Source organism: Mchenga conophoros, linkage group LG4 (assembly GCF_057382185.1).
Source record: "Mchenga conophoros isolate Kocher_MC1m ecotype Shallow Benthic linkage group LG4, M_conophoros_male_GT1.1, whole genome shotgun sequence".
Classification (NCBI taxonomy): Eukaryota; Metazoa; Chordata; class Actinopteri; order Cichliformes; family Cichlidae; genus Mchenga; species Mchenga conophoros.
Genome location: NC_140529.1, coordinates 5105892 through 5133798, shown reverse-complemented (window position 1 = coordinate 5133798; position 27907 = coordinate 5105892). Strand labels below are relative to the sequence as shown.

The 27907-nt window shown below is 40.4% G+C and overlaps 1 protein-coding gene across 1 annotated transcript; it reads right to left on the bottom strand.

Moving 5' to 3' along the window:
* Positions 1–180: 180 nt before the first annotated feature.
* Positions 181–24920, bottom strand: rrn3 (RRN3 homolog, RNA polymerase I transcription factor). The gene is made up of 17 exons (XM_085270022.1): positions 24624–24920; positions 24343–24399; positions 24180–24269; positions 22179–22308; positions 21239–21298; positions 21034–21097; positions 18388–18457; positions 17771–17869; positions 16200–16295; positions 14669–14792; positions 14130–14260; positions 9527–9657; positions 9240–9427; positions 8037–8145; positions 7579–7731; positions 5461–5545; positions 181–2337 (listed from the first exon to the last, which is right to left on the bottom strand). The coding sequence occupies exons 1-17, from the start codon at positions 24717–24719 to the stop codon at positions 2188–2190; spliced, it is 1833 nt and encodes a 610-aa protein (XP_085126148.1). The 5' UTR covers positions 24720–24920; the 3' UTR covers positions 181–2187.
* Between the last annotated feature and the right edge of the window lie 2987 nt (positions 24921–27907).

Here is a 27907-nt window from a genome sequence, read left to right as displayed (position 1 = left end):
CAGAAAAGAGAGAGAGAGAGAGAGAGAGAGCTGTGCATGAAGTGTGATTTTTATCCTGAAAAGTCAGCAAAAGTCAGAGGGAATTCATGACGATGTTTATGTGAAGCGTGGTTTGGATCTTCTTTTGCTGCTGGTTCGGTCAATATTGTTTGGAGACAGATAAAACTAACAGCCATATGATCAGCGCAAAAAGGCAAGGCAAGGCAAATTTATTTGTATAGCACAATTCAACAACAAGGTGATTCAAAGTGCTTTACAGAGACATTAGAAACAAAAACAAATAAAAAGCATGATTTAAAATTGATTAAAACAAACAAACTAACTAACTAAACACACACATTTCACACCTGTTCGCGCGATCTGAACCCTTATCGTAAGGGGAGCTACCAGTCCTTCTGTGGACGAGCTACTTTCTATTTTAAATTCCCTGAATTTAAAATACTCTCTAGACCCAGTTGGGGAGCTAAAAAAAGGGCGTAAACACACAGCGCGGACCCGCGGATCAGAATCAGCGAGCTGTCGGCTTTCAGCCCCGACTGTCAGCTGAGAAAGGCGACATCTCACTGATTCTGATCCGTCGGCGCTGTGTGTTTACGTCTTTGTGCAGAAGCCGTGTACCTGCTCTCATTTACTGTCTTAGCTGTTTGGTGGTTGTTGAACTTTTGTGATCTTTCACCTGAGATTCTGGCATTTCGGGCAAAATAAATTAATATTAAAAAATCGATTCAGGATTTTAATGAATCGATTTTACGTTATCCAAGCCAGAATCGATTTTAATCGATAAATCGATTATAAAAACCCACCCCTACTTTTATCCCTATGTAAATCATTAAAATTATGTGATTTAACTGGTATTTAAAGGGTTAAAATTATGGTTTTGATTGAAATTTTGGTCTTGATGAACAGCACTGATGCTAATCTAAAAAAAACAAGTCAAAAAAAGTGGAACTTTTTCTTAATACATATGAATTTTATAGCATTTTATAAACGTAAACAAGGGGTGGCCACTTTTGGCCACGAACAAGCTGCGAGGGAGTTTTTATGTTTTTCTGTCACTGCACAAAAATAACAATGCATTATAAACAATGTTGATGTGAATCAATTACATGCCCCAGACTCTACTATTAATAATACAAGAAATTTCAGTAGCAATGCAATTATATAAAATTGCGAGATTTGAGGTTGTCTTCCAGCTAGTGCAGCGGACAAACAAACTGGTGTTTAAAGGGTTAAAAATTTAAAAAGTAATAACTATTTTATATTTATGAAAAGAACTAAAGTTACTTAAAAGCTTTATGCAGAAAAAAATGGCAAAAAACATAAAAAAAATAATAAAAAATTACAGACCTAATGATAGCAGCACAAACCAGCACAAATGTTTGACATCAATTTTGTTTGATTTGGGTAATGGGGGGGCTGCTTGACCTCAGATGACCTCTGTAAATTTTCTTTAATATCTTTAAAATGAAAGTGGCACAAACCACCACAAACTTTTGATACCACTTTTGTTGGATTTGAAGAAGGTGGGGGGGCCACCTTCACTCTCACTGGGCAAGATACTGAGTCCTGAATTTCCCCGATCCATGCATTGGACTGTCAGTATGAGAATTTTAGGTTAAAAGAGATCAGGAATATAACAAAGTGTTTGTGTGAATAAGGCTTGTAGTAACAAAAGTGCTTTGAGTGCTCAAATAGAGTAGAAAAGTGCTGCATAAGTCGCAGTTCATTTATTGGTTACTTGAAAATGACTAAACATAAATAACCTGTACACAATGGTTTCTTACTAAGTCTGCTTTAACTTGCAGCGTCATGCATTTTCCCAATTGAAAAGATTCACTCACTCATGCACGCACGCACGGAGACACAGACACACACACCTAAACAAACTAACAAGGTTGGAGAGAACATTTTAGTACTAGTGCACACTCTCTGTCACTACCATAAGTATTTGTGGGTGGTGAAGAACATTAACATAAAACTGATCAATGTCTGAATTCTGTCACTTTAATAAAATAATGTTATCCCAGATCTAAAAAGTGCTTCAGTCACAACCATGTTGTCCTGGGCTGGTGTTCTTCAGACTGTGGTTGGAGCTTATAAAAGCATCATATGGTACAGGATCTGCTGTCTTTCTTCACAACTTGAAGAAGTCAACAGCCCTTACTAGTACATGCCATACAAATGAAACTAAAATGGCCTCTGGAGGGTGTTGGGTGGTGAGCCTAAGCTGCTTGGACTGTGGAAATTTGAATCATAGGAGTTGGGCGTCAGTCCCACAATGCCCTCGGCTTGAGGCGTCTCTCCACATAGGAAGTCATCCTCATCCTCCTTCGAGCCCTGAAACACACAGAATGAACAATCACAGTCAGGCATTTACATTTTAATGTTCTCATGAGTTTTAATATTTCCCCTTGCAGTTGGTTGCAGTCTGAGGGGGAACAGTATTGAGTTCTTATATAGTGCTTTTCTACTCTCCTGGAGTACTCAAAGCGCTCTATACAACATGTCACATTCACCCATTCACACAAGGACTTTCTTCTATGCTTTTAAGTGCTCCCTAACTACCATTCACACAGATTCTTACTGCAATGGGTTAATATGAAAGATATTTGGCATGCAGATTGGGGGGAGCCAGGGATCGAACCACCAACCATCTGATCAGTAGATGACCTGCTCTACCTCCTGAGCAGGTCCTCCAACTGCTAGCAACAGCAGCCTCCTGTAACTGTGCAGCCAGGTTTCTAGTAGTCGTTGGTACTACTCTTCACAGTGCAGCAGGCCCAACAGCTAACATGTTGGCTATTTGACAAATTTAGCTGCATTTATTATTAGTTTCTTTTTATTGTCTTCTCTCAGCTTTTAGGTCTTTTCCACACAAATATTAAAAGCCTGTATTTGTCATGTCTACATTTTCTATGCTGTTAAGAATTTATGCTTGTGCCAGTGCAAATACACCTTGCTGGCTATAGAGATATAATCTCAGTTTGTTATGATCGAAGCAGATAGTGCTCTCTAGTCAGAGGCATGCACTTTCACTGCACCTGCAAGTGAACAAAAGTTCCACCAGAGAATGGTACAAAAGAAAAGATGATGGTGTGGGTTTGTTTGTGGATCTGACATATATAGTGTGGCTGAGGTGGTAGATTTGGTGGTCCATCGCAGGTTGCTCCAGTCTGTATGCCCGAGTATCCTTGGGCAATATACTAAACCCACGTTGCTCTAGATAGGTTCAACTCAGAGTGAATGTTAGATAAAAAGCCCTTAGATGTTGAAAAAAAAGTGCTTGTGTGTGAAATGTGTGTGAAAAAATTGTAAAAAGTGCTATAAGTGCTCAAGCAGAGTAGACAAAAGAAAAGCGCTATATAAGAACCATAAGTCCATTTATCATACTAGCATAAATGTAACTTGATAATCTCTAAACTATAAAAGAGAGAAAAGTTAACTATTCATTATTTTGCTTTTACATGTTAGGCAGTGGGAAGCGCAGTGGTGTGATGATTAGCACTGTTAGTGGGGTTAGGTTCATTGGTGCTTTAAAAGTTTATGAACCAGGTTATAATTTTATGCATGGTATGTGTGCCTCCACACCTGGGTGTGTAACTGTTCATTTTGTCTGTTGTTTCAGGTGGCAGCTGATCAGTGCTTGGAGACTGAATAGGGCTGAGTATAATTTGGGACCTGTCCAGACTGGCAGGTGACGCTTTTCCATCGTGCATCAGAAATTTCTGCTTTTGTGGCACCACCATTGTTTAAAACCTTTTCTCTTGTTTAGGTTAGGAAGACTGGTAAGATGCTTGGATTTTCTTTTGGATTCTCAGGTCGAGTATCAGACGCCACCTCTCTGGGACAACGCAAAGCAGGAGATGAAGCATCGCTGAAAATGTTTCCAGAGCAACTTCATTCTAAGCCAAAGACTAGAAAACATGGTGAAGCAAATCTTCCCTTTGGCTTCACCTGCACAAGTGCCGAGGTAGGTCTCCCTGCAGGATTAGTTTTTCCTGTGTCGGGAGCAGCGCTGGGCTGTTCAAATCACAGATAAACAGGATCCCACATTCTTGACTTTTAGTTCACAAACACTTGTTGTAATGACTAACTGCTCCTGACATGTTGGAGATGTTTGCTCTTTCTACAGTAAAAGTTACAGCTGGATACAAATAACATCAGGCTGATCCTGACACGATTTGTTCCCTCGGTTCAAATCACGGACAAACAGGATCCCACAGCTGTTTATGTTTTTAAACCTATTTTGCACAGAGAAGCATTTTTTGAAAAATGTATTGATGCAATGTTGAACATTATTACTCAGGAAAAAAACAACTACAGTAAAATAATGACACTGTGACGCCTCTGCCTTTGTAAATGGAGGGACAGTACCTGCACGTAAAACCTGCAGACAGTCAGATTAACAGTATTTTGTCTCTGTCATTCTGCAATTCATCCCATGTAAACAATAACGTGGCCACAGCGTGACGTGAAAAAGGCACATACCTTTGATGTTGTGTGACCAACTCTGTATTCCTCGTCCACACGGAAACGTAAAAAAAGGAGTTTTTAAAAATCTCAGTTTTCGGTGATTCGAAACGCCGTTTACATGGACGAAACAGCTGCGTGTTCAAAAACACCCGTGTAGGTGCGGACGTAGCGTAAAAGAGTTAGTAGTTCATTTTCTTACTACCTGTAATTTATTGCAGATTATTGTATTTGCTTAATTGTTTACTAAATGTTTGAGGTGTGAAATAAACCACAATGGAGCAAAATATGGGCGTGTGTGGTTGGAGGATGTGTGCATGTGCACGAACATTTTTCTTGTAAAACAAAGGTGGGCCCAGCAAAAAAAGTTTGGGAACCACTGCTCTAGCAGATCATTACATGAAGGAACCTTTTAAATAAATAAATTCAAAGCACACTGTGCGCTGTCAAACTTACGTGCTGCACAATAATGTTTAATATTTAGTATTTACTGTTATATTCCCATATATCATCGTGATGTTGTTTATTATGTTGCTCTTTTTTTTTTCTTCTGCTTGTTTTCTCTTTTTTCTTTCTCAGCAGCTGATCCAGGTGATCGATATTTGTATTTTTTGTCTGTTAGTTTTGTTGGTTTTTGTTTTTTGCCCTTTATCCCCGTCCCTCTTCCCTGCTGTTTTTCTTTCCCTCTTTCTTTCTCCCTTTTCTTTCCCCCAGTCAAATCTGTCCCATGTTTAGCAAGTGAAAATAAAATAAACAATAAAAGGTGAATGAAATAGACCATTACGGCACGGCTGGTATGGTCAATGTGGTAAAGTAAATCCGTTGGGCATCTTTCTTCACCTTTAGACAACAATTCTGATGCAGAAGAGCCAAACGGGACAGGCAACAAAAAAAAAAAAAAGAAGTTATAGGCCTGCTTATTTTTTTGTCCTGTCCAAATCCCCTACTTTTAAAAAACCCCTCATAAATCTGTTACAATCATCATCTTACCTGTTGCCCTCTTTTGGTGGGAAATGGCTCTGTGTCTGATAGATCATCCCAAACCTGGTACAACGGTTCAATGAGCTGACCAGACCTGTAAATATACAGTTTATATTTACAATCCTGTTTGTGCAGACATAAGTGCTGGGAAAACTATCATGCTTCAGTTTTTTCCATATAATCAGGAATCAAATTTCCAATAAACATATTGGAAAGAGTAAAATAATCTAAGTAAAATGGTTTAACTGCTAAATCGTGGAAATAGTAGAAAGAGGACTAAACAGAATAATAGAAGTGCGAGATGCACTTAAACAATGAATGTATGGAAAATAATCAAAGGAGCTTGCAAAGAAAAGCGTCTGGACTTCTGTAAGTTGCTTGAAGACGATTCACCTCTCATCCAAGAAGCTTCTTCAGTTCTAAGGTCAAATGGTGGAGAGTCCCAGATATAAACCTAGTGGGAGTTTCCCCCCACAGAGGGACAAAAGGACCCCCTGATGATCCTCTAATCGCCTGAGCCAAGGTGTGAAACTGGGTGTGGGTCCCAATCAGCCAGAGTTTCGGGTGTGTTCATTGTGAAACCTGGCCCCACCTTATCATGTGAATTCCTGAGGTCAGATGGCCCAGGATGTGAGTGGGCGTTAAGGCGTCTGGGAGGGATCTCAAAACTGGATTATAGATGGCAGAGAGTTGGTGTCGTAAGCCCCGCCTCTGTTCAAAGATGGTCGCTCACAGTGGACATAGATGCTTCTTTCACTCCTCTTTCAAACCATCTGTCCTCTCTGTCCAAAATGTGAACATTGGCATCCTCGAAAGAGTGACCTTTGACCTTAAGATGCAGATGGACTGCTGAGTCTTGTCCTGTGGAGGTGGCTCTTCTGTGTTGTGCCATGCGCTTGTGAAGTGGCTGTTTGGTCTCTCCGATGTAGAGGTCTGAGCATTCCTCGCTGCACTGTACAGCATACACCACATTGTTAAGTTTGTGTTTTGGAGTTTTGTCTTTGGGATGAACCAGTTTGTGTCTGAGCGTGTTGCTGGGTCTGAAATACACCGGGATGTCATGCTTGGAGAAAACTCTCCTGAGTTTCTCTGATACACCGGCTACATAGGGGATGACAATGTTGTTGCGTCTGTCCTTATCCTCCCTCGCTGGTGTCTGGTCTTCTTTTCTGTGCCTCTTTGCTGACTTTAAGAACGCCCATTTAGGATAGCCGCACGTTTTGAGTGCTTCCTTTACATGTGTGTGTTCCTTCTTTTTCCCTTCAGGCTTAGAGGGAACATGTTCTGCCCGGTGGTGTAGGGTCCTGATTACTCCAAGTTTGTGTTCCAGAGGGTGATGGGAGTCAAAGAGGAGGTACTGGTCCGTGTGTGTGGGCTTCCGGTAAACTTCGATGTTGAGGTTGCCGTTCTCTTCAATGTGCACAGCGCAGTCCAGGAAAGGCAAACAGTTATCCTTTGTGTCTTCCCTGGTGAACTTGATGTTTTTATCCACAGCGTTAATGTGCGCAGTGAAGGATTCCACTTCTTGTGTCTTGATTTTGACCCAGGTGTCGTCCACATATCTGTACCAGTGGCTGGGTACTCTTCCTTTGAAGAGGCTCTTGGCTCTTTCAAAGGAAGAGTACCCAGCCACGATGACCTGGATGACTGAGAACCTTCACAGACGTATGGAAAATAATGGAAACGTAGCAGAGCTTCCCGTTCGTTTCTTTTAATGTGAGAAAAGTTACATTTTCCCCATGTCTCCAGCTTCTGCTGGAGCTGAAGTCACATGCTTCAAGTGGCTGATTTAGTACAAAACGTACAAAAAGTGTACGTTTTGTACTTTCAAGCAAATATGATTTTAGCTGTTTGTTTACTCTCGTACTAATTTTCTTTTCTCATCATGGTGGAAGTGGGAGATAAACTCCCCCATGGGTGTTCCCCAGCACCAGTGTCATAGTGAAGGATGGATAGCACCATCTTCATGGGTGCACATTAACTCGACCCCTCCACTCCAGAGACTTTGGTATCAGTATTGGTGATGGGGAACAAAGGGAGCAATCGGAGTATGAAGAATGTCGCTTAAGCCTAGCTGCTGAGTGCGTAAACCAAAATAAATGGAAATAAATCAAACAATGAGTGTACCTCTTGAGCAGGTAGGGGTCGAAGGGGAAAAAACTGTCGAGTGGGTTGGTGTTGGTGGTCACACAGTCTCCTCCTGCAGAGCTGCGGACCACTGGCAGCACACACCGGTTGTTCCTCTCTATGATGGTGTAGCAGAACACCACTTGGTACTTCCTGCAACAAAAACAACTGCTGGTAGGAATGACGAGGAGGAAAAATACCAGCATTTTATAACTGATGCAAAGACTTTCTTCTAGTCTACACACTAGTGCGTGCACTGTGATCTACTGACAATGCTGTACACTTTAGCGTTTTTACATCAGTTAGAAAACAAATGTAGAGCTTTTACTTGAAGTCGACCAGAGGCCCCCTCAATATTAGCATGTCTAATAATCATTTAGTTCTTGAAAAGTTCCTGGAAAATAATCTAGAGGGTTCAGGATTACAGGAAGGTCAATGGTATTTGGGGGCATGTGCACCTTGTGATGGCAGCAAACATGTTGGTGATTGAAGGTAGGCAGACTCTGAGAGGATTCAGCTGACACATCACCACCTGCTCCAGGTTCAGACTCTGCAGGTATTCCAGACCTGACGTACACACACCCAGTGAGGAGGAGTCAGAACATATTCGACAAGGTGTGACCAAAAGGTCCGGAGAGCATCAAAAACAAAAACCATACCTGATTTAAAAACAGTTGATCAAGCTCATGTGTTCTAGTCAGTCTAAATGAATTCCAGCATGTCTGCCATTTTCCCTAAAATCCTCATTCTGACAGCTTACACTGTGCGCTATTCTTTATCATGGATATCTCAAACTGACTGGAATTTTGCATAAAGTATCGTTTCTGGTGATGACCAAGCAGTTTTCAAGTTAAGAGGCTTAAAGTTAGTCAACGCCAAGTTCTAAGAAACATCCTGAGGCATCTGAGGGAGAAGAGTCACAGGAAATGTCCTAACGGGCGATCGTGGCTCAAAGAGTTGGCAGTTCGAGCCCCGGCTCGGACAGTTTCGGTCGTTGTGTCCTTGGGCAAGACATTTCACCTGCCGCCTACTGGTGTTGGCCAGAGGGGCCGATGGCGCGATATGGCAGCCTCGCTTCTGTCAGTCTGCCCCAGGGCAGCTGTGGCTACAACTGTAGCTGCCTCCACCAGTGTGTGAATGAATAGTGGCATTGTAAAGCGCTTTGAGGGCCCCGAAAAGCGCTATATAAATCCAATCCATTATTATTATTATTATTATTAAACCATGCTGTGTGCCATTGTGTCATGGTGCGTCAGCACAGTGCTTTGAAAACAATCTTTGTTCCCCATCTGGTGGCCTCAACAGATCTGACAGCCATCTACTTCATGAAAATTAAAAAGGATCACTGTTGTGGCACGCAGGAAGAGAGAAAGCACCCATCCCAGAAATGAAGGGATTTCTACAGAGTGAACTCAAATAATTGCCTTGCTGAAAGCCATTAAAATACATAATGAGACATCTTTAATGTGACACTAGAGACAGTTAAATCAGGTAATGATTCAGACCCATTGCTGAAACCTGTGCTTACATCTAACTGATTTTAGTAAATTAAACCAAGCAGCCTGAGGTAATTTTTGCTCCCATGCTATTTTATTGTTGTTGTTTTTTTACCTGTAATTAAAACAAATAAACTGATATTAGCTCAAAGTTTTCTATTCTACCTTTCTTCATGTTGGCCTCTAGCAATGCTCTGTGTCTGAAGATGATCGTGTAGAAGACAGCCTGGCAGGAAGTGTAGAAGGGCCCGTGCAAGCTGACGTCACAGCAGACTTGTTTCCCACAGCTGTCCTGGCTGTAGATGTACTGATGGATCCAGGAGCTCAGTAAATCAAGACAGGCCCGCACAGTGCTATAGGAATCATCATTGACACAGAATGAGAGAAGAACCCGTTAAAAACCTGCACCTGCTGCATTTGTGCTGTCTTAAGCAGGTGTCGCATAAACTCACCTCAATGGGATGAACTTGGCTCGGGCCAGGAAACTTCCCAGGTATCCAGCAGCAGCCTGGCGAAGGACAGCAGGCAGAGACGGGTTCTGCAGGATCTTCCACAGGTGATCCAAGAAGGCCTCTGCCAGGGCCTGTGACATATATCACAGGAAACACATAATATACACAACTCCAGAAGCTCTTAGTCTCAAAGTAATGAATGATAAACGTCAGTACGAATAAACCAGCTAAATAAATACATGCATTATAAATCATATATTCTGAATGTTGAGGACAAGGATGATTTAGAAAAAGCCAGTCTACCCATGAACATGAGTAAATATAATATGCGTAGCAACGTCAGTGGCAGCTGAGATATAAGAGACAGGGCACTCTGAAAGCCTGAATCTATGGAAGAGCTCTACAACAGCAGTAGGAGACACACTGGGCAGCACTCCTGTCAGATCCAGTCTCACCAAGACTGGACGATAGAAGCAAACTGTAGTCTGGTCTGATGGATCCATCCTGTATCAGTCAGGCTAATGGTGTGTCATGTTGTGGGGCGTTTTCCTGACTATAGTCAGGGTTGGATCAGGTGACCATCCCTGCTGCGATAGGCTGCTGGGGCCTTCCTATGATGTACTGAGCGTTTCTTCTTCACTCTCTATTAGGGCTGCGTATCATCACTCATTTCTATAATTGATTCAATTCGATTCCATTTGGACTCAGAGAGAAATATTATAATTCTGATCATTATCCATATCAGATACATATTTTTATATCTATGTATAAAAACAAAGTTGGCACTTGTGAGACCTCATCACAGCAGAGGCCTTTGTGTCAAAGTAAGTGAGCATAAAACAGAAAAACATGAAGCAGATTTTCCTGGCCCGACTTTTTACAGCAGCCTTAAAAATATTCTGCAGTAGAACAAAAACTGAAGAAAACCACGAATCAGCATCTGAACATGACCTGATGCTGCTGAAGTCACAGAGGTTTGATTAGAGACAGAGCTGAGAGTTTTGTAAAAGTTGACATTTCTTCAGTATTGACAGCAGAAATGAGGCTTTCTCGTCCAGAGTCGTTTTTGAAGTTTTGCTGTACAAATTAGAGATGGACCGATCCGATATTACGTATCGGTATCGGTCCGATACTGACCTAAATTACTGGATCGGATATCGGAGAAAAATAAAAAATGTAATCCGATCCATTAAATATCACGAAAGCACCTCACAAAACTTGCAACACGCCGTAACTCACCTCAGAACGACGTTAGCACGTCGGAGCAGTATGCATCACGTGATAGAGCGGCTGTGGCATGCGGGACCTGTCGGTGGTCTGGATAGCATGTGGAGCGTCGCTAGCAACCTGGCATTTCATCTCCGACAAAGTTATCCCCGAGAGAAGTACAGCAAGTGTGTAAGTCCATCTCTGAATGTTTGTAAAGCATTCCTGCGTTAAGCTTAACAAGCGACTGCCTCTTCTTGCTGCTACTTCAATCATGAAACTGCTTAATGATCAGCTGATCGGCTTTTCTGTCGGGAGTCCGTCTCTCTGGTTTGTTTTTGGCCCACTTTGCACCAGAAAGAGGAAACCAGCGGCTGAACAACAGCAGCACGTTTAAGCTTGATCAGCTGTTGTTAGAATGTATTTAATATTACTTTCTACTCGAGGATCTTTTTCTACGTAGCTGACGCTGGTAACTGTGCAGGGGCGGATCTAGCAAAGTTTAGCCAGGGGGGCTGATAGGGCATGAACAGGGAAAAGGGGGCACAAAGACATACTTTTCTTTCTTATTCTCATTTAAAATGTCGAGCTTTTAATAAATAATTATCCGAATCTTACACCCAAAGTTTTAATTTGATGTAAAATGAATAGAAGTCAATTACTGTATATAGTAACTATTAAGTCTAATATATATACCCTAGTAAGCTATAGTACTTTTTCCTTTGGGAAGGTACCATCTGTGCAGTCTGCAATTTTGTTGAAGAAAGATGTTGAATCTATTTAATATTTCTTGAAAAATAATTGATTTCTGTGTATTTTTTTCACACTGCATCAAATTAAGGTTGATTACGTCGATTAAGCATCATGAGGTGGAGCGTGAGGGGTGGTTCCCTATTTTTTATTTATTTATTTTTGTTGTTGCTGGGAGTTGGAACCCTATTAGTTAGGTTGCTTAATATTTACGCTAAGTACTCTTTAAAATATCAGAATAGGGAGGATGGTGGAGGTTTAAGTTTATTAGATTGATCAGTATTGCTGAACTATGAAATATTTTTTTTTGCATACAGGTATAACAGAATAGCTTTAGTGTAGTTGTTGTTTTAAACTTGAGTATGAACTTATACAAAATGCAGCAAGATATTTAAAAAACAGTTTTGTTGATTAAAAAACACTATATCGGATTCATATCGGTATCGGCAGATATCCAAATTTATGATATCGGTATCGGTATCGGACATAAAAAAGTGGTATCGTGCCATCTCTAGTACAAATAATGCAGAAAACAGAGACTGGAAGCTGTTCCTGAAGTACACAGAGAGACAGAGCTGCGCAGGAAGTGAGATCTTATTGTGGTGGAAGCTAAACAGCCAAAGTCCGAGTGAATTAATGACGATGTTGATCAAACATGTAGTTTGATCTTCTTTTGCTGCTGGTTCAGTGAATTTTGGTCCGAGTGATGAAACCTGCAGCATCAGAGTCTGTGAGGTGTCGGCGTTCAGCAGCGACGTGTCTGCACACGTGCTGTCGGGGCTCCATCCACGCTCCGTGTTTACATCTTTGTGCACAATCCGTCTTCCTGCTCTCATTTACTGCTTTAGCTGTTTGGTGGCGGTGAAATAGTTTCGTGAGCTTTAACCCGAGTTTCTGGCAAAATACATTTATATTTAAAAATGGATTTAGGATTGAATGAATCGATGTGGCTTTATTCAAGCTAAACTCGATTTGAAACGGAAAATCAATTTTTTTAAACCCTCCCAGTAGAGCTGGGCGATAGAACGATAACGATATGTATCGCGAAATAACTTTTTCTCGATAGAAAAATTAAACTATCGCGATAGACCTCACCGCTCTTGTCCTCTTAAAAAAAAAAAAAAAAAAAAAAAAAGAACAGCCAATCCAAATTAAGTAGTGCAGAGCCGAACCAATCACAGCCGCAGCGTCACGTCACGTGACTTGTTACGTACAGCGCAAGTGCCAAGCCGCACATGTGTATTTGTTTGGGAAGCAGCCAGCAGTAATGGAGGAAGTGAGTGCGCTGACTAGAGAAAAATCAACGAGAGCGTGACCGAAGAGAAAACAGATGATGGTTCCAACGCCGGAGAGATTGTTGAACAGAAGAGCCATAGAAGTCCCGTAGTGTGAAGGTATTTCGGCTATTTCAAGTCTGACAAAAACAGAGTAGCGTGCACTGTAAATTGTGCCGAAAGCAAGTCTGGAAATACAATAAAGCGGTGCAGCTCAGTCTCTGACTGGAAGCGCTGATTCGTCATTCGGCTTTTGTCAGACTAAAGTAACTGTTACAACTGTTTGAAAAGCTCAGCTATACAACAAGGAGAGATTGAGAATTTCCTTTTAGTTCTCAGTTTATTTGATGTTGACAAAAGTTAGTCAGTTTTGTCTGTTCTTCTGTAAAACAAACTAAGATTTATTTTTAGAATTAATATTTTGTTTCTAAGTGGAATTGACAATTTAGTCTGTTTCGTTTGTTCTATTTTGAAACTTAAACGCTTTAGCGGCTGCCTTTTGTGTAGTTTGCAATATTTGCCTTTATTTATCTGAAAAAGTCTCATGTTCCTTAAGTACATCTACCCTGTTGAACTTATTATGGGAAATAAATATTTAAATAAAAACAAGCTGCTGATTATTTCACATTTTACTTGTGAGCAACGGCACATTTAAATCTTACAAATATAGTTATTTGGCTTATATCGTGATAGATATCGTTATCGCCTGAAATGAAAAAAACATATCGTGATATGAAAAAATCTTATATCGCCCAGCTCTACCTCCCAGTGAGAAAGGTGACAAAGAAACACCCAGTGCATCATGGGAATCCCCGGCAGCCTACGTCTATTGCAGCATAACTAAGGGAGGATCCAGGGTCACCTGGTCCAGCCCTAACTATATGCTTTAGCAAAAAGGAAAGTTTGAAGCCTAATCTTGAAAGTAGAGATAGTGTCTGTCTCCTGATTCCACAGGCACCCACACCAGCTGTACTTACCATACTGTGCCATTTGTGAGGTAAAGCAGCCCTTACAGATGCAGAAAGTGGTGTTTACATCAGATAAAGCTATCCTACTTCTAGGCTGGAATATTACAATTTCTAATTACCAGGCTGCTCCAAATGCTCCTTTAAAAGCCTTGAGTTGATCCAGAATGCTACAGTAAGAGGACTGACACAATTAATATTATTATTATTATTATTTTTCTCATATATGGCTTCTCTTCTCCAGAATTGAATTTAAAATCATTCTCAAATTATCTATTTTATCTTTATCTAAGATGTAAGAGTTTGGAAACTTTCCTGTGCCTGTACATCTCGTCGCTGAAACCCAGACTGCCAGTAAAATGCAAAAACCAAAGTTAACTGGTCCCAGTATATGTGGGGAGTACTGACCGGTTTGAAGCTGCAGAGGTAAAAGAGAGTGTACTGCACATGACAAGAAGCATGTGTTGGCAGAATGAGCTTGTCAAATACAGTCAACAAATCTCTGTACAGCTCCTTTGTCCTTTCCGCATGAAAAGACCCTGAAACACGAGACAATACAATACATAAAAATATTAACGTACAGCTTAGTATAAATATTCTCCATCTTCCTACATTACAAAAGTTTAGAAACTGAAGGATTCAGTATCAGTCGGGCCTGGAAAAGATGGTCTAATCTTAAGAAGTCAGGGTTAAACAATGGTTAGTATTTGGACTAAAATCAATCAATAAAGATGTGATTGAATCAGGCTTTGAGCTTCAATTCAATTACTTAAAGTAGTGCATGAATGCATTAGGAGCCATTTTTATTTAAAAAAATAAAACCCTTTTCAAAGGTTGCTTGATTTAAATGCACTTTAGTAGTATATAAAGACAAAACGACAAAAATATAGTCACTGTCCAAATATTTATGGATTTACATGTATAAAAAGCTTTTTTTCTGCATCTACCATCAACGTAGCAGACATCCTTGATGTAAGCCATAAGCACGGCCATGAGAGTATCTAGTCTTTCTGCCACTGGATGGGCCATCACAGTCGTCCTGGTGGGCTCATCTGCTGACACGTCTTCATCCTAACAGAAACCCAGATACACACAGAGGTTATCAGGATTAAAAGAAAGAATAAAGAGAACAAATTCAAATTTGGGTCCAGGACGCTGCCCATGTTTCCTTATTTAGATTTTATGTCTAGGAATAGTTTTATTCAGGCTGTCCACTTAGATGTTTCAGTTATAGTCCAACACACCCAGGTCTCATGTTCAGATGACTTCATGTGGTGCCTTACACATGCAGTTTCAGTGGCGAGGTGTTGGGTTCAACCACAGACTTAAAGACTGAATGAATTACTGGGTCTTTAACGTATAAAGGAGGACAGTATGTGAGCAAAGGAAGTGTGACACACCTCTCTGTGCTCATGAAACACCAGGAATGTTAGATCAAGAAATGTTATTAAATGGAAAATGTAGATCATACCACGCTCTCCAGTTCGGGGTCACCTGAAAGACCAGCCAAGGTGTGGAACAATCATCTGCTCCAGAGCAGTATGAAGGTTCTGACACCATCTTGGTTTCTGCCTCACAGACACCACTGACTCAGCCTTACTGCTGCCACCTGGCTGAACCTCATCGGCTCCCAAGACTGCATTAAGTCATGGTGGTTGGTATTGGTACTTCTATGGTCTGACGTGTGGCCGTACCTTGTGCTCTGCTGGTGTCTGTGTGACAGATATTGCTCCAACTAATCTGCAGCTGTTGAAAACCACAAGGCCTTTGCAATCGTTGTCCATACTAATGACTTCTGTCAGCCTGTGAACTTCAAACGAGACTTTGTGCACCTTGTGGACAGCCTATGGGCCACTGGAAAGCAGCGTATCATCTCCGGTCCACTGCAGTGAAGTTTAGCCATCTCCATCATCTGCATATTTGGCTTTATGAGTTACTACAGGAACAGAGATCTTCCCTTCGTCATCTTTCCTCAACTGCCCTGAACTTTTTAAACAAGATCACCTGCACACTAAACCACTGCACTGACCTAACCCTACACCCACTCACCCACTACAGCCTGACACTTGCACCACTAGTACACCCAGACTCAACCTTTTAAAAGAACAGCAGCCTGACTTTTTGTGCAGAGTCGTTATGTTTTACGCAGAAAGTACATTTATTGACATTTTCTATATTGGTGTTTTTTCCCTTAAAGCCTGAAAACTTGGTTTTAAAAAACTGTCGCTGATTTAACAGCACAACAATCAACAACATGTCACCTCCTGCACATCAGATTTCACATGTGCCAAAAATGTCCAATAACCTAACCCAACTACAGTTTCATTTGAGCTCTCATACATGCTGGCCGAAAACGTTGACTTCTTAAGTTATTTAATTTATTCACTGTCATGACAATTATTCATATGCTTTGGAATAAGTCATTTTTATTTTATCTGTGGAAAAACATTACTATCATCAAACCCTGCTGGCTCTTACCATGTCAAAAAGACACTCCTCAGTCTGCTCCTCTGCTTTCTGGGTCTGCACTCGGTTTTCTTCAGCCTCCTCAATATGTGTGCGGGATGCGTTCACCTAAAATGTACCGCACACATGTGCACCTTTGACATATCTCACCAGTTTCCAGAAGAAAGCAGCAGGTGATGTGTGAACTGATGCTACTTGTTCAGAAAAAAATGAATTGATCAATTTTATGTCTGAACATGTCCTTCTGCAACAGATAAGTCAGATATGACTAATTTATTTGCATGCATACGTTTCTACATATTTTGGTATTGACAGGCCTCTAAGAGACTATACAACAAGGTCCATAAGTTTTTGAAAGATGATACTTTTGTGTAATTTTGTCTCTCTAAAGTCCCATGTGTTCCATAACCGCATTGTTCCTCCTGGATCCAAGATTCGACTAACTGATACTTTCCTCTCCAGTATCCTGGCAAGTGTTGATCCGGAGGTACTGTCGGTGATTCCACATTAATCAAGTCCACTTGTGACTCGGTGGAATCACAGAGTACACATATATCAAATTCAGGGAGAGAGAGTTTCAGAGTCTGGGGGCTACTGTTGCAAAAGCTCTGTCTCTTTTAGTTTAGGTACAATAAGTAGGCCCTGATCACAAGGCCTCAGGAACCTGCTGGAGATGCATAGCTATGAAAGTTCACTGATGTAAGCTGATGCTTCTCCATGAAGAGCTCTAAAAGTCAGAACCACAATCTTGAAATGGACTCTGAATTCAAAAGGTAACCAGTGATGCGGTGAGCAGGAAGTTATGTGACAGAAATGTCTCAAGGAAGACCAAAATTATTGCTCCAGGCTCTCAGTGAATTACTCCCATACCCACATTTTTGCTTCAGCCTTTCCCAGAGACTTGGCCTGTCAGCTACCTCCACATTCCACGGGCTAACAAGTTCAACAGGACTCGGCGGTAGATCTGATGTTAATAACACAATTATTGACTTGTGACCTAGGTTGTCTTGTTACTAAGTGCATGCTCATGCTGGTGATTTCTATGGACATAAACTGCAGGTCTCAGTCACACTGCCAAACAGCACCCGAGACTCGAAAAAGACATGAAATGGTTATTTGGCACATAAGCAGAGAAAACAGTCCAGACTCCACTGTGGTGAAACCCAATGGACAGGCACCAAATCAGTGGGATATGAGCGCTGTCTCTTATCTTTGAGCTGGAGAAGTGAAGAGGGCAGGACCAGAAACTTCTCTGAACTTCCACGCGCTGAAGCAACTACCAATAAGAGTGCAGGACAGTGCTGAGTGAGATACAGCCATTAAAGGATTATCTATGAAACTGGAGCCTCAAAATGATGCGTGATGACTGAATCACTCCCTGTATGGATGCAGCTTCTTTTGTTAAACCTCTTGAATGAAAGCTCTGCACTACAGCGATAACCAGAGACAAAATCAGACAAACTGTATCACTATCCAAAACTTAATAAACCTACCTGAGCACCTACCACACAACTCATGTTGAGTTACTACTGTTACGTTCAAATTAAACTACAAATAGCAGAATTTGGAGGTGCACCACTCACATCCAGCTTCAGCAGTTTTCCAATGATCAGCTCAAGTAGGTCTCGTCGAATGGAGGGGACGTACACTGTTATCCTCAGGAGGTTATGGACGTAACACTCCTGTAAAGCATCCATCAGTTAACAGAGACGTACACTTTGAAAAAGAATCAAAAGCTTTTTTGATAAAACTGATGACGTCCCATTTTGTACAGTCTTTTTAATCTCCTCAATGTCTAATCTACAAAAAGTTACATTAAAAAGCCTTTGATAGGACCCAAATTAAACAAACAAACACACACAAAAATATTCAGAGGTACAAAATGACGTCTCAAAGGATCAATAAAAACACATTAAGCTGAAAGAGCTGTTATTAAGACTAGAGATCCCAGTCTGTTATGAACTACAATAAATACAACTTTAGAGGTTATTAGCAAGAGTTCTAAAACAAAATAATAATGAAACAAAAAAGATGAAATTATGTAAGGACATTTAATTAGGTGAAATGAAAAGGGAAATAGCACCTCCTGGAAGGAAGAAGTTTTAACAATGATCTACAAAGAAGACAGAGTGGACTCTTTAAATTATAGACCACAGCCTATTAATAGTATGGGGACGTCAGGGTCTTGCCTGTATCTTACCAGTGTTCTTGAGGATTTCTGTATGAAGGGAAAGTTTTCTTGCAAAATGGGCATCAGAAAGCGACTTGTGCTAAAAGAAGAGGAAAAATCTTTACATTACAAAAACATTTAAAAAATGTAACACGAGGGGTGAAAATCACAGTGAAACCACAATGCAGGCTGACTGACATCAAATAAAACAAAGTGTATACAAAGTATCCATTTATGCAACAACATTAGTTACAAGATAACTTTTTTTTACAGTAACAAGCTAGTGGCTACTTGTTTGTATTAGTAGGTAAATTAATGTCAAATAAGAAGAAGAAAGCAAGTTATACTATAATAAAGCCTGCTGAGACAAAAGGGAAGAAATACACTTGCAGCAATTACAAGATAAGAATACCACCTTAAAGGGAAAAGATAAGCTAGTTAAATCAAATCCGTGGGCAGATTTGGAAATGGGATTTTGCCAGATTTAAAGCTAGCTGGATATCTATATCATACTTGCTCATGTTATGACTACCAAAAACATACCTAGCATGTGAACATGTGGACAATACTGCAGTTTATTAAAGGTCAGTACCACCAACCCCGTGGTTTTGTGAGGTTTTGTGAAGTTACAGCACTAGAGACATTACAACCTTTACACACAAAGGGGTTGAAAGAATATGGAGGACCAGGAGTGCCAAAAGGAATTGATTAAATACACCATTAAATAATTAATTAAATCTTTCATTAATTCATTAAAATTGGAATTAATTAAATAAATGTTTAAATAATTCAATAAATGCCCATTCATTTCATTTAAAACATTTAATAAATTATGTGTTTATTTATTCCAAATTGTATTTAATTCATGACACATTTAATTATTTCATTAATGACAAATGTAATTAATTATTTAATGATTTTTTTGGCACTCCTGGCCCTGCGGCTGTGTTCTTGAATCAATGTTATCTGTCAGCCTCACCCAGCAAACCCGGGGGCGGGGTTAATGCTGCCGCTGCAGCTTGTCTAACATCTGATTGGTTACTGTGCAAAGTTAATCAAGACAGGTCGATCCTAGATAATCAATCACTATGAACTGGTGGTAGTGTGGGGAAGCAGGTATCCCAGAATGCATTTCAAAATGTAGTGGCGTAATCTTCACATCTCTGGTCAGGTTGTCAACATAGAACATGATGTTTCCGGCAACGTTCCAGCTGACTGTTAGCAGAGCGTACTGTGAACAGAGTGTACCGAGCTCACAGCCCCGGTGTTCCAAGTTAACTTTAGTTAAAAAGTCCGACAACTTTTTTGTAATGAAAAACGTAAACACTCATATCGCCAGTAAGTTACAAAAGTGCCAGCTGTTTAATGTACAGCAGGGTCCTGCTGTAAAACTGTGAAACACATGGAAATGTGTTGATGATGAAAACAGCCCGTCTGCCTCCAGTCTTTGTGTTTCCCTGATGGCTATCAGTAATATAAAGTCACAGACACAACTATATTTAACTGTCTCATGTTGGCCAAGAACAATTTTACATATATGATCTTAGAACAGGACACAGACACTCTAATTACTGACCTCATGTCAAATGTGTACGTAGACCGAGTCTGTGTTTTATATGAAATCTTTGCTCTTAACCTTTAAACAGCAGCGAGTGTGCAGCTGAGACAACACAAACTCAAACAGCAGGTTTGATCATTGCGATTATAAATCAGCTGGAAGCGCCACGTTTTCACTCAGTCTTTTATTTACAGCATGTTTGAAGTGTTTGAAGAATGATGTGGGGAACATGTTTTAAATGCTGTACTAAAATCACTGCGCAGACAGTGCGTGGCATTGTCGATTGCCATGGAATTCGATTCGTAGATGACCGTTAGATTCGTTTGATGCTGCCGACACTTTCATGTGCCCGTGAAGCTGAGTTAACTCAGAGAGCTGATAACCAGCTTCATGTGACCGTCCCAGTGTTAGGGTCAGTGATTCCAGATAACCGAAAGATATCCTGGATATGCTGACCTCACTCCGTGATGGCGGCAGCTGGACTGCCCGTTTAGCCTCATGATTAATATTCACAATTAAAATATTAGTCAAACATTTTGAAATCTGTGTCTCACAAGCTTTGTACACGTAAACCTAACAGTTACTACATGACAGAAACCAGTGATGTCTCTTTCTATAAAGATTACTGATCACTGATTATTTATTTGCTCTCTTCTCCTTAAACATGTTTTTAATGTTAGTTATGATTCAGAATGGGCGACTGAAACAAGTATGCTTAATGTTATTAAATAATTAATTAAATGTGTCAATAATTAAGCTGGGATAGGCTTAATTATTGATAGGATAGGCTGGGATAGGCTCCAGCGCCCCACCGCGACCCTGAAAAGGATAAGCGGAAGCGAATGGATGGATGGAATAATTAAGTACAATTTGAAATAAATAAATAATTTATTAAATGCTTCTAAATGAAATCAATGTGCATTTAATTAAGTAATTAAATATTTATTTAATTAATTCCAATGTTAATGAATTATTTAATGGTGCCTTTAAATAATTTATTTTGTCACTCGGGGTCCTCCACAGAGAAGTCCAGTGATGAATCAAAGCTCAAGTGTACAAATTCAGAGTTTAAAGGCCAAAAACAGCAGCCAGCAGAATAACAGGTGACACAGACTTACGAGGGCACGTATCTGATGATGAGCTGCAGCGCCTGGTGACAGTGATCGAAGTTTCTGGGTAGATCTTAAAAAAAAAAAGCCATACAAGCTCTTAGTGAACATAACGATGCTTTACAAAGCACACCTGCATCTCGCTTCTTTGTGAACCACTGCAAGGTTAAGATGTCTGAAACCACCACTTCATAGGAGAGGAGAAAAAACTTACTCTCATCTTCATCATCTGAATCGGAGATATCCACTCCTCCTTCACAGATGGTCACTCTCTCTGAAAAAACACACAAGTTGTTTCTCCATCATGCAACAGAGATGACAACAAGAAAGACAACAATACTGTACAGGGTTGTCAAAAACTGACTATCAGATCCTAAAAGTGACTATCAGATCAGATACTCATTGGTTACAGTACAGACACTGCCTTTGCCTCATCCAGCTGTCACACAGCTGCCCGTCTGCACACAACCCCTCCCCTCATTACACCTGAACACGGAGGAGGAGTTGACATGCAGAATTTCAAGGGTTAGTAAAGTTCCCATTTCCACAACACTGAAGTATTAAATATGTTCTTATGTTTCAGGTACATGGGCCATGCTTAGGCTGCTGCCCCCGCGACCCGGCCTCGGATAAAGCGGATGAAGATGGATGGATGGAGTATTAAACAGTTATCATAAAAGTTAACCTGGCCGGCACACACATTAGCATTAATCATTTAACCCTTTAAGTCATCTCTTCAGTTACCATTAAGTTAGTGGCGATCGCTAAAAATATAACACTAACATTAATTTAGGAGCTAAGCAGTGAAAGTTATCAGTCCTGCTCCTCATAAACTTGCAATGTTTGGTGTTAATTTAAAAGGATAACACAATTATATGTGACCGGTGTTCTTTTTCAGACTGAAGCTGGGAAAGGTCTATCATCGACTACACAGAAATGTGCAAACATGGAGCCGAGTCACCAGAAGCACAGCACTACCTGAAAATATTCTTGACTTTTGTTTGTTCTCCACATCTAACAGAATTTGTGACTATTTATCACATATATACATCTGACAGTCATGTATTTCCTTTCCATCCTGTCGACCATCACAAGCCTACTACTGTAACACGTTTATGAATCATGATTAATTCAATACCATCAGAGTAACATACTGGGGGTGAAGTGGGAGACCACCATGTTAAGGCAGGCACACAAGTAGACAGTCTGTGCTGACACCAGGTTACCCAGAAAGGCCAGGTACTCGTCCACCACAGCCTGGCTCCGGCCCAGCCAAGGAAGCCTCTATAAAACACACACACACACACACACACACACACACACACACACAGTGTGTTTATATGCTGAAACAATCAGCTTTTTGGACGTCTGCTGATTCACACCACATGAAGGGTGGACTGAAGGGTTTAAAATGTGCACCAAAATGACAGAATAGATGACACATTACCAGCAGCATATCATACTGACAAAAGGCTTGTAAAGTTTTGTCCATGTTAAATCAACCACGGCTTTTCCTGGGAATTTTTTTTTCATTTTATATTTGACTCTAATATTGGTCCTGACTCAAACTTGAATGCTGGTGGGGGAACCAGTGATCAAGGGTTATTGTCTGGCTACTACAGGAGCAGAAGGCTAAATGGGTGTGGATTCAACTAAGAACAACGGGTCAGCGTTCTGGATGTGTTGTTCTCTCTAAGCTCTGATCACAATAATACTTTCCCTGTTGACTGTAGAGGCAACTGCTGTTGTGATTTGATGCAATATAAAGAAAATTGAATTTCATATTGGAATGAGGTCGTAACAAATTTGGTGAAGGCATACATGTTCCATATCTTGTATATCTACCCTCTTTTTTCTTGGCTCAATTTAATTTCTTTGTTTTATTAATACACACTAGTTTAAGACGTTGCTTTAAAAAGCAAATGATCTCTCACCCACACTAAGGAGCAGGGCTGGGTTATAAGTTATATAAATTTTATATTTCAAAGAAATATGTGATGACAGTCATGACAATATAATAAAAATATACTAATCAAGGTATTATGAGTGTGGCTTGCAATAGGCATTTATTTATTAGAGAAAACAAAATAAAAGGCATTTCCAGCCTCTTTTTGAATGAGTCTATAATGACAGACTGCCTCATTCAAAGTTTGAATTTACTGCCACAAGATGCCAGCAACAGCATTGGTCCTGTTTTTAGGCTATAATAGTGCTGTGAAAAAGTATTTGCCAAATTCCTGATGACTTTGTTTGGATACATTTTTTAACATTTACATGTTTAAGATCAAACAAATTCATTTTTTCTCTCAGTTGTGGGGCAGTTTGGGTGGGTTGCGAGGCAGCAGGTCCTACACAGGCCAGTTCGTCTTGCACTCGCTTTTTTTGCCTGTTGCTGACGGAGTGGACGGCTGGTGTTACGGCTCAGTGTGCAGGTGGGCCCCACACATGAGGACTACAGTTCATCCTGTGTTTGACTCTATGTTTTTGTGTCACGTGACATTTGTTCTGTAACTGTGGTGATTGGTGTGAGTAAGTTAACTTGGGGTTTGCCCTGCGCACTCACATGACAGGGGTGGTGTTGGCAGTATCTAACTAAACTATAATGGGCATTTCACATGTCATGTGAAAATCCCACAGTAAACAGAAAATTCATCACAGCTCCAAAAGAAACATTATCAAATAAATGTAAAAATCGACAGAACATATAAATATAGTGGTAAAATGCAACATGTGATTAATGCTGCAGAAACTGGTTAACCTGGTCATTTAGTGCACTGCCTGCACTCAGAGCTGCTGTTTAGGTCTAAAGCTGCATATTAAAGCTCTGATCCATTTAAAAATTAAAGCTTATGCCACTTTTCCACTCGTACCTACTCTGCTCGGTTTTGGTCATTTTACAATATAACTGAGAACCACCTCAATGTTCGTGGGTTCGTTACAGCGACACCCAAAAATGAGCTCATTTAAACACTACACAACAATGGCGGACACTGAGGCAACGGTACACCTGCTGCTGAGCCGTCTGCTTGCCATGCTGACAGGCTAATCAGCAGCATACAGTTTGTTGATGTGATGTTTGTTTCAGATCAACTCAGACCCCCGGTGGAGTAAATACAGTACTCTTCTCCTTGCATCATGTTAATATTTACACTCACCAGTATAGTATAAATGAGCTGTTCATGATCCTTGGTCAGGTGGGTCACACTAGACCGAAATTCTTGCAGCCAGTTGATGATCTGAGCATCCTGTCGGAGGAGAGGGCGTTCATTGAGAAGCAAAGTCCACCACACCACAGGGTGCCCTCACACTGACGCTTACCTTTATCTCAGGATCAACCAGCTGATGTTTCAGGAGTTCATAATCACTCGAGTCTCCCTTAAAAACAAGCAGAAACAGCAGTTCGCCAAAACCGTAAGAAACGTAGAGGTGTTTGTAAACAACTTTACGAAGGTCAGCAGAATCCACAGACAAGCCAGCAGGAAGGTCTAGATTCATTTAATAACTTAGTGGACCATCTCGTGGATGTGTCACCAAAATCAACAACCCTAATATCTCTCTTTATCATTTTCCAAGAATGACAACCCTAAGATACAACTCACGTGTTTGTGTTTCTCTAACGTCTCCGCAACACTACCTCCAAACCTGACCGTCTTCACAGAAGGGGTCTTCAGAAAGTCTCGACCGTCTATTTCCATAACCCACCAGGCAGCTAACGCTGGTCTTTGCTTGTTAAGCTGAAAGACAGAGCTGGAAAGGAGACTCGCTCGTTACATCTCTCGCACCGTACAGCTCTCGATACTGTGGCGTTAACTAGTTTGATCAAAGGAATCACGCTTCCGGAAAACAAAACCACGCGAAAGTAACAGGAAGAGAACTGCGTGTTTACGGAAGTGATTGTTCGGAGCAGCAGCGTCACATTAAAGGGGGACGTTCGAGGAATCCATTTCGCTCAGGAAGGTTCCTACCTGAGTGAAGTAACTTTATTGAGCTTATGTACAAACAAACAAAGGCTGTGAGTCCAGGCTCACACCGTAACAATAACACAGGCTGAACAAATACAACGAACGAACAAATAAAGAGAATAAATGTAGCTGGTATAAACCAACAAAAAAGGAAAGAAACGCAGAGTAAACAGATTAAATCAAGGTTAGAGCTAAGATAACACATTTTTAACTCACTATCACAGAGCATGCAGCCATTTACATACATTTCTATCAAGTCAGCCAAATTATTATCATTGGATAAAATTCATGTATCCAACAAATTATATGCACCACTGTCAAAGAAGCACATATCAGTATGAATATTAAAGACCTCATACTACTCTATATCACCCCAATGGAGCACTCGCTCTCACACTGCAGGCTTACTTGTGATTCCTGGGATATTTAAAAATATAATGGGAGGCAGAGCCTTCAGCTTCCAGGTCCCTCTTTTTAGAAACAGCTCCCAGTTTGAATTCGGGATACAACAGTATTTTTTCTAACACTTTAAATAATATCTTACTGTTCAAATAAGAAAAGAAAAATAGAACTAGAACAAAAAATAAAATCATTAAAAGCTGCCTAATGATTGCCTTGCCTCGCCACAAGAGCACATTATTAACAACCCGAGAAAGCTAAAACTAGAATGAAGTAATTAACAAGAAAACGTGATTTCTGATGCAAAGGCTGTGTTTGGAGTGCTTTAAACAAGGCAATAAATCTGGAAAATTCTTTGCTAAGTTAAAACTAAATAAAGAGAAAAACAACTATTAATTATATAAAGGATTTGACTGGAAACTTTACTTATGATCCTCAACAAATAAATAAATCTTGAGACTTTTATATAGCTTCACACTCATCACAGTGTTATCTCCAATGACATCTGATGCTGTCAGATTTGGGACTCGTCTGCAAGACCACCCTTTGTGGTGGGGGCAAGCAAAGACCAGCGTAGCGAGGCTGACAAACAGTCAGAGCTCTGTTGAGCCAAACATCCCTTTAACGTTAACTAGTAATGACTTCATGAACTTCTTCACAAATAAAATTTTACTCATTAGAGAAAAAATTACCAATAATCATCCCACAGATGTAATATTATCTACAGCTACTCTTAGTACCATTGATGTTAAGTTAGACTCTTTTTCTCCAATTGATCTTTCTGAGTTAACTTCAATAATTACTTCCTCCAAACCATCAACGTGTCTTTTAGACCCCATTCCTACAAAACTGCTCAAAGAAGTCCTGCCATTAATTAATTCTTCGATCTTAAATATGATCAACCTATCTCTAATAATCAGCTATGTACCACAGGCCTTCAAGCTAGCTGTAGTTAAACCTTTACTCAAAAAGCATCTCTAGACCCAGCAGTCTTAGCTAATTACAGGCCAATCTCCAACCTTCCTTTATATCAAACATCCTTGAAAGAGTAGTTGTCAAACAGCTAACAGATCATCTGCAGAGGAATGGTTTATTTGAAGAGTTTCAGTCAGGTTTCAGAGCTCATCACAGCACAGAAACAGCTTTAGTGAAGGTTACAAATGATCTTCTTATGGCCTCTGACAGTGGACTCATCTCTGTGCTTGTCCTGCTAGACCTCAGTGCAGTGTTCGATACTGTCGACCATAACATCCTATTAGAGCGATTAGAACATGCTGTAGGTATTACAGGTACTGCACTGCAGTGGTTTGTATCATATCTATCTAATAGACTCCAGTTTGTGCATGTAAATGGAGAGTCCTCTTCACACACTGAGGTTAATTATGGAGTTCCACAGGGTTCAGTGCTAGGACCAATTCTGTTTACATTATACATGCTTCCCTTAGGCAGCATCATTAGAAGACATATTAGTATTTAGTATTTAGTATTTATTTATTTATTGTCATTGTCAAGAACAATAAAATTGCGTTTGGGGCTTCCATACAACCCAAAAAAAAGAAGAAAATAATAAATACCCCTTAAAACCCAAGTGTACATATTTAACCCAGTGTGACTCCATAGCATACATTTACACTGCTATGCAGATGACACCCAGCTCTATCTGTCCATGAAGCCAGATAACACACACCAATGAGTTGAACTGCAGGAATGTCTTAAAGACATAAAGACCTGGATGGCCGCTAACTTTCTGCTTCTTAATTCAGATCAAACTGAGGTTTTTGTACTCGGCCCTGAAAAGCCTAGAAATATGGTATCTAACCAGATTCTTACTCTGGATGGCATTACCTTGGCCTCCAGTAACACTGTGAGGAACCTTGGAGTCATCTTTGACCAGGACATGTCCTTCAATGCACATATTAAACAAATATGTAAGACTGCTTTCTTCCATTTGTGCAACATCTCTAAAGTTAGAAATATCCTGTCTCAGAGTGACGCTGAAAAACTAGTTCATGCATTTATTACTTCCAGGCTGGACGACTGTAATTCATTATTATCAGGAAGTCCTAAAAACTCCCTGAAAAGCCTTCAGCTGATCCAAAATGCTGCAGCAAGAGTCCTGACAGGGACTAGAAAGAGAGCAGATTTCTCCTGTTTTGGCTTCCTGTTAAATCCAGAATTCAAAATCCTGCTCCTCACATACAAGGTCTTAAATAATCAGGCCCCATCTTATCTTAATGACCTTGTAGTACCATATCACCCTATTAGAGCACTTCGCTCTCGCTCTGCAGGCCTACTTGTTGTTCCTAGAGTATTTAAAAGTAGAATGGGAGGCAGAGCCTTCAGTTTTCAGGCCCCTCTTCTGTGGAACCAGCTTCCAGTTTGGATTCAGGAGACAGACACTATCTCTACTTTCAAGATTAGGCTTCAAACTTTCCTTTTTGCTAAAGCATATAGTTAGGGCTGGACCAGGTGACCCTGAATCCTCCCTTAGTTATGCTGCAATAGACGTAGGCTGCCGGGGG

Bases quoted from the DNA above. Each gene is read 5' to 3' on its own strand.
- rrn3 (XM_085270022.1), bottom strand. From the start codon at position 24,719: ATGGAAATAGACGGTCGAGACTTTCTGAAGACCCCTTCTGTGAAGACG. The intron at 24,400-24,623 runs GTGAGTTGTATC...CTTGTTTTTAAG, and splicing joins CGTTAGAGAAACACAAACAC to GGAGACTCGAGTGATTATGA. The intron at 2,338-5,460 runs GTAAGATGATGA...TGTGTGTTTCAG, and splicing joins CCACCAAAAGAGGGCAACAG to GGCTCGAAGGAGGATGAGGA.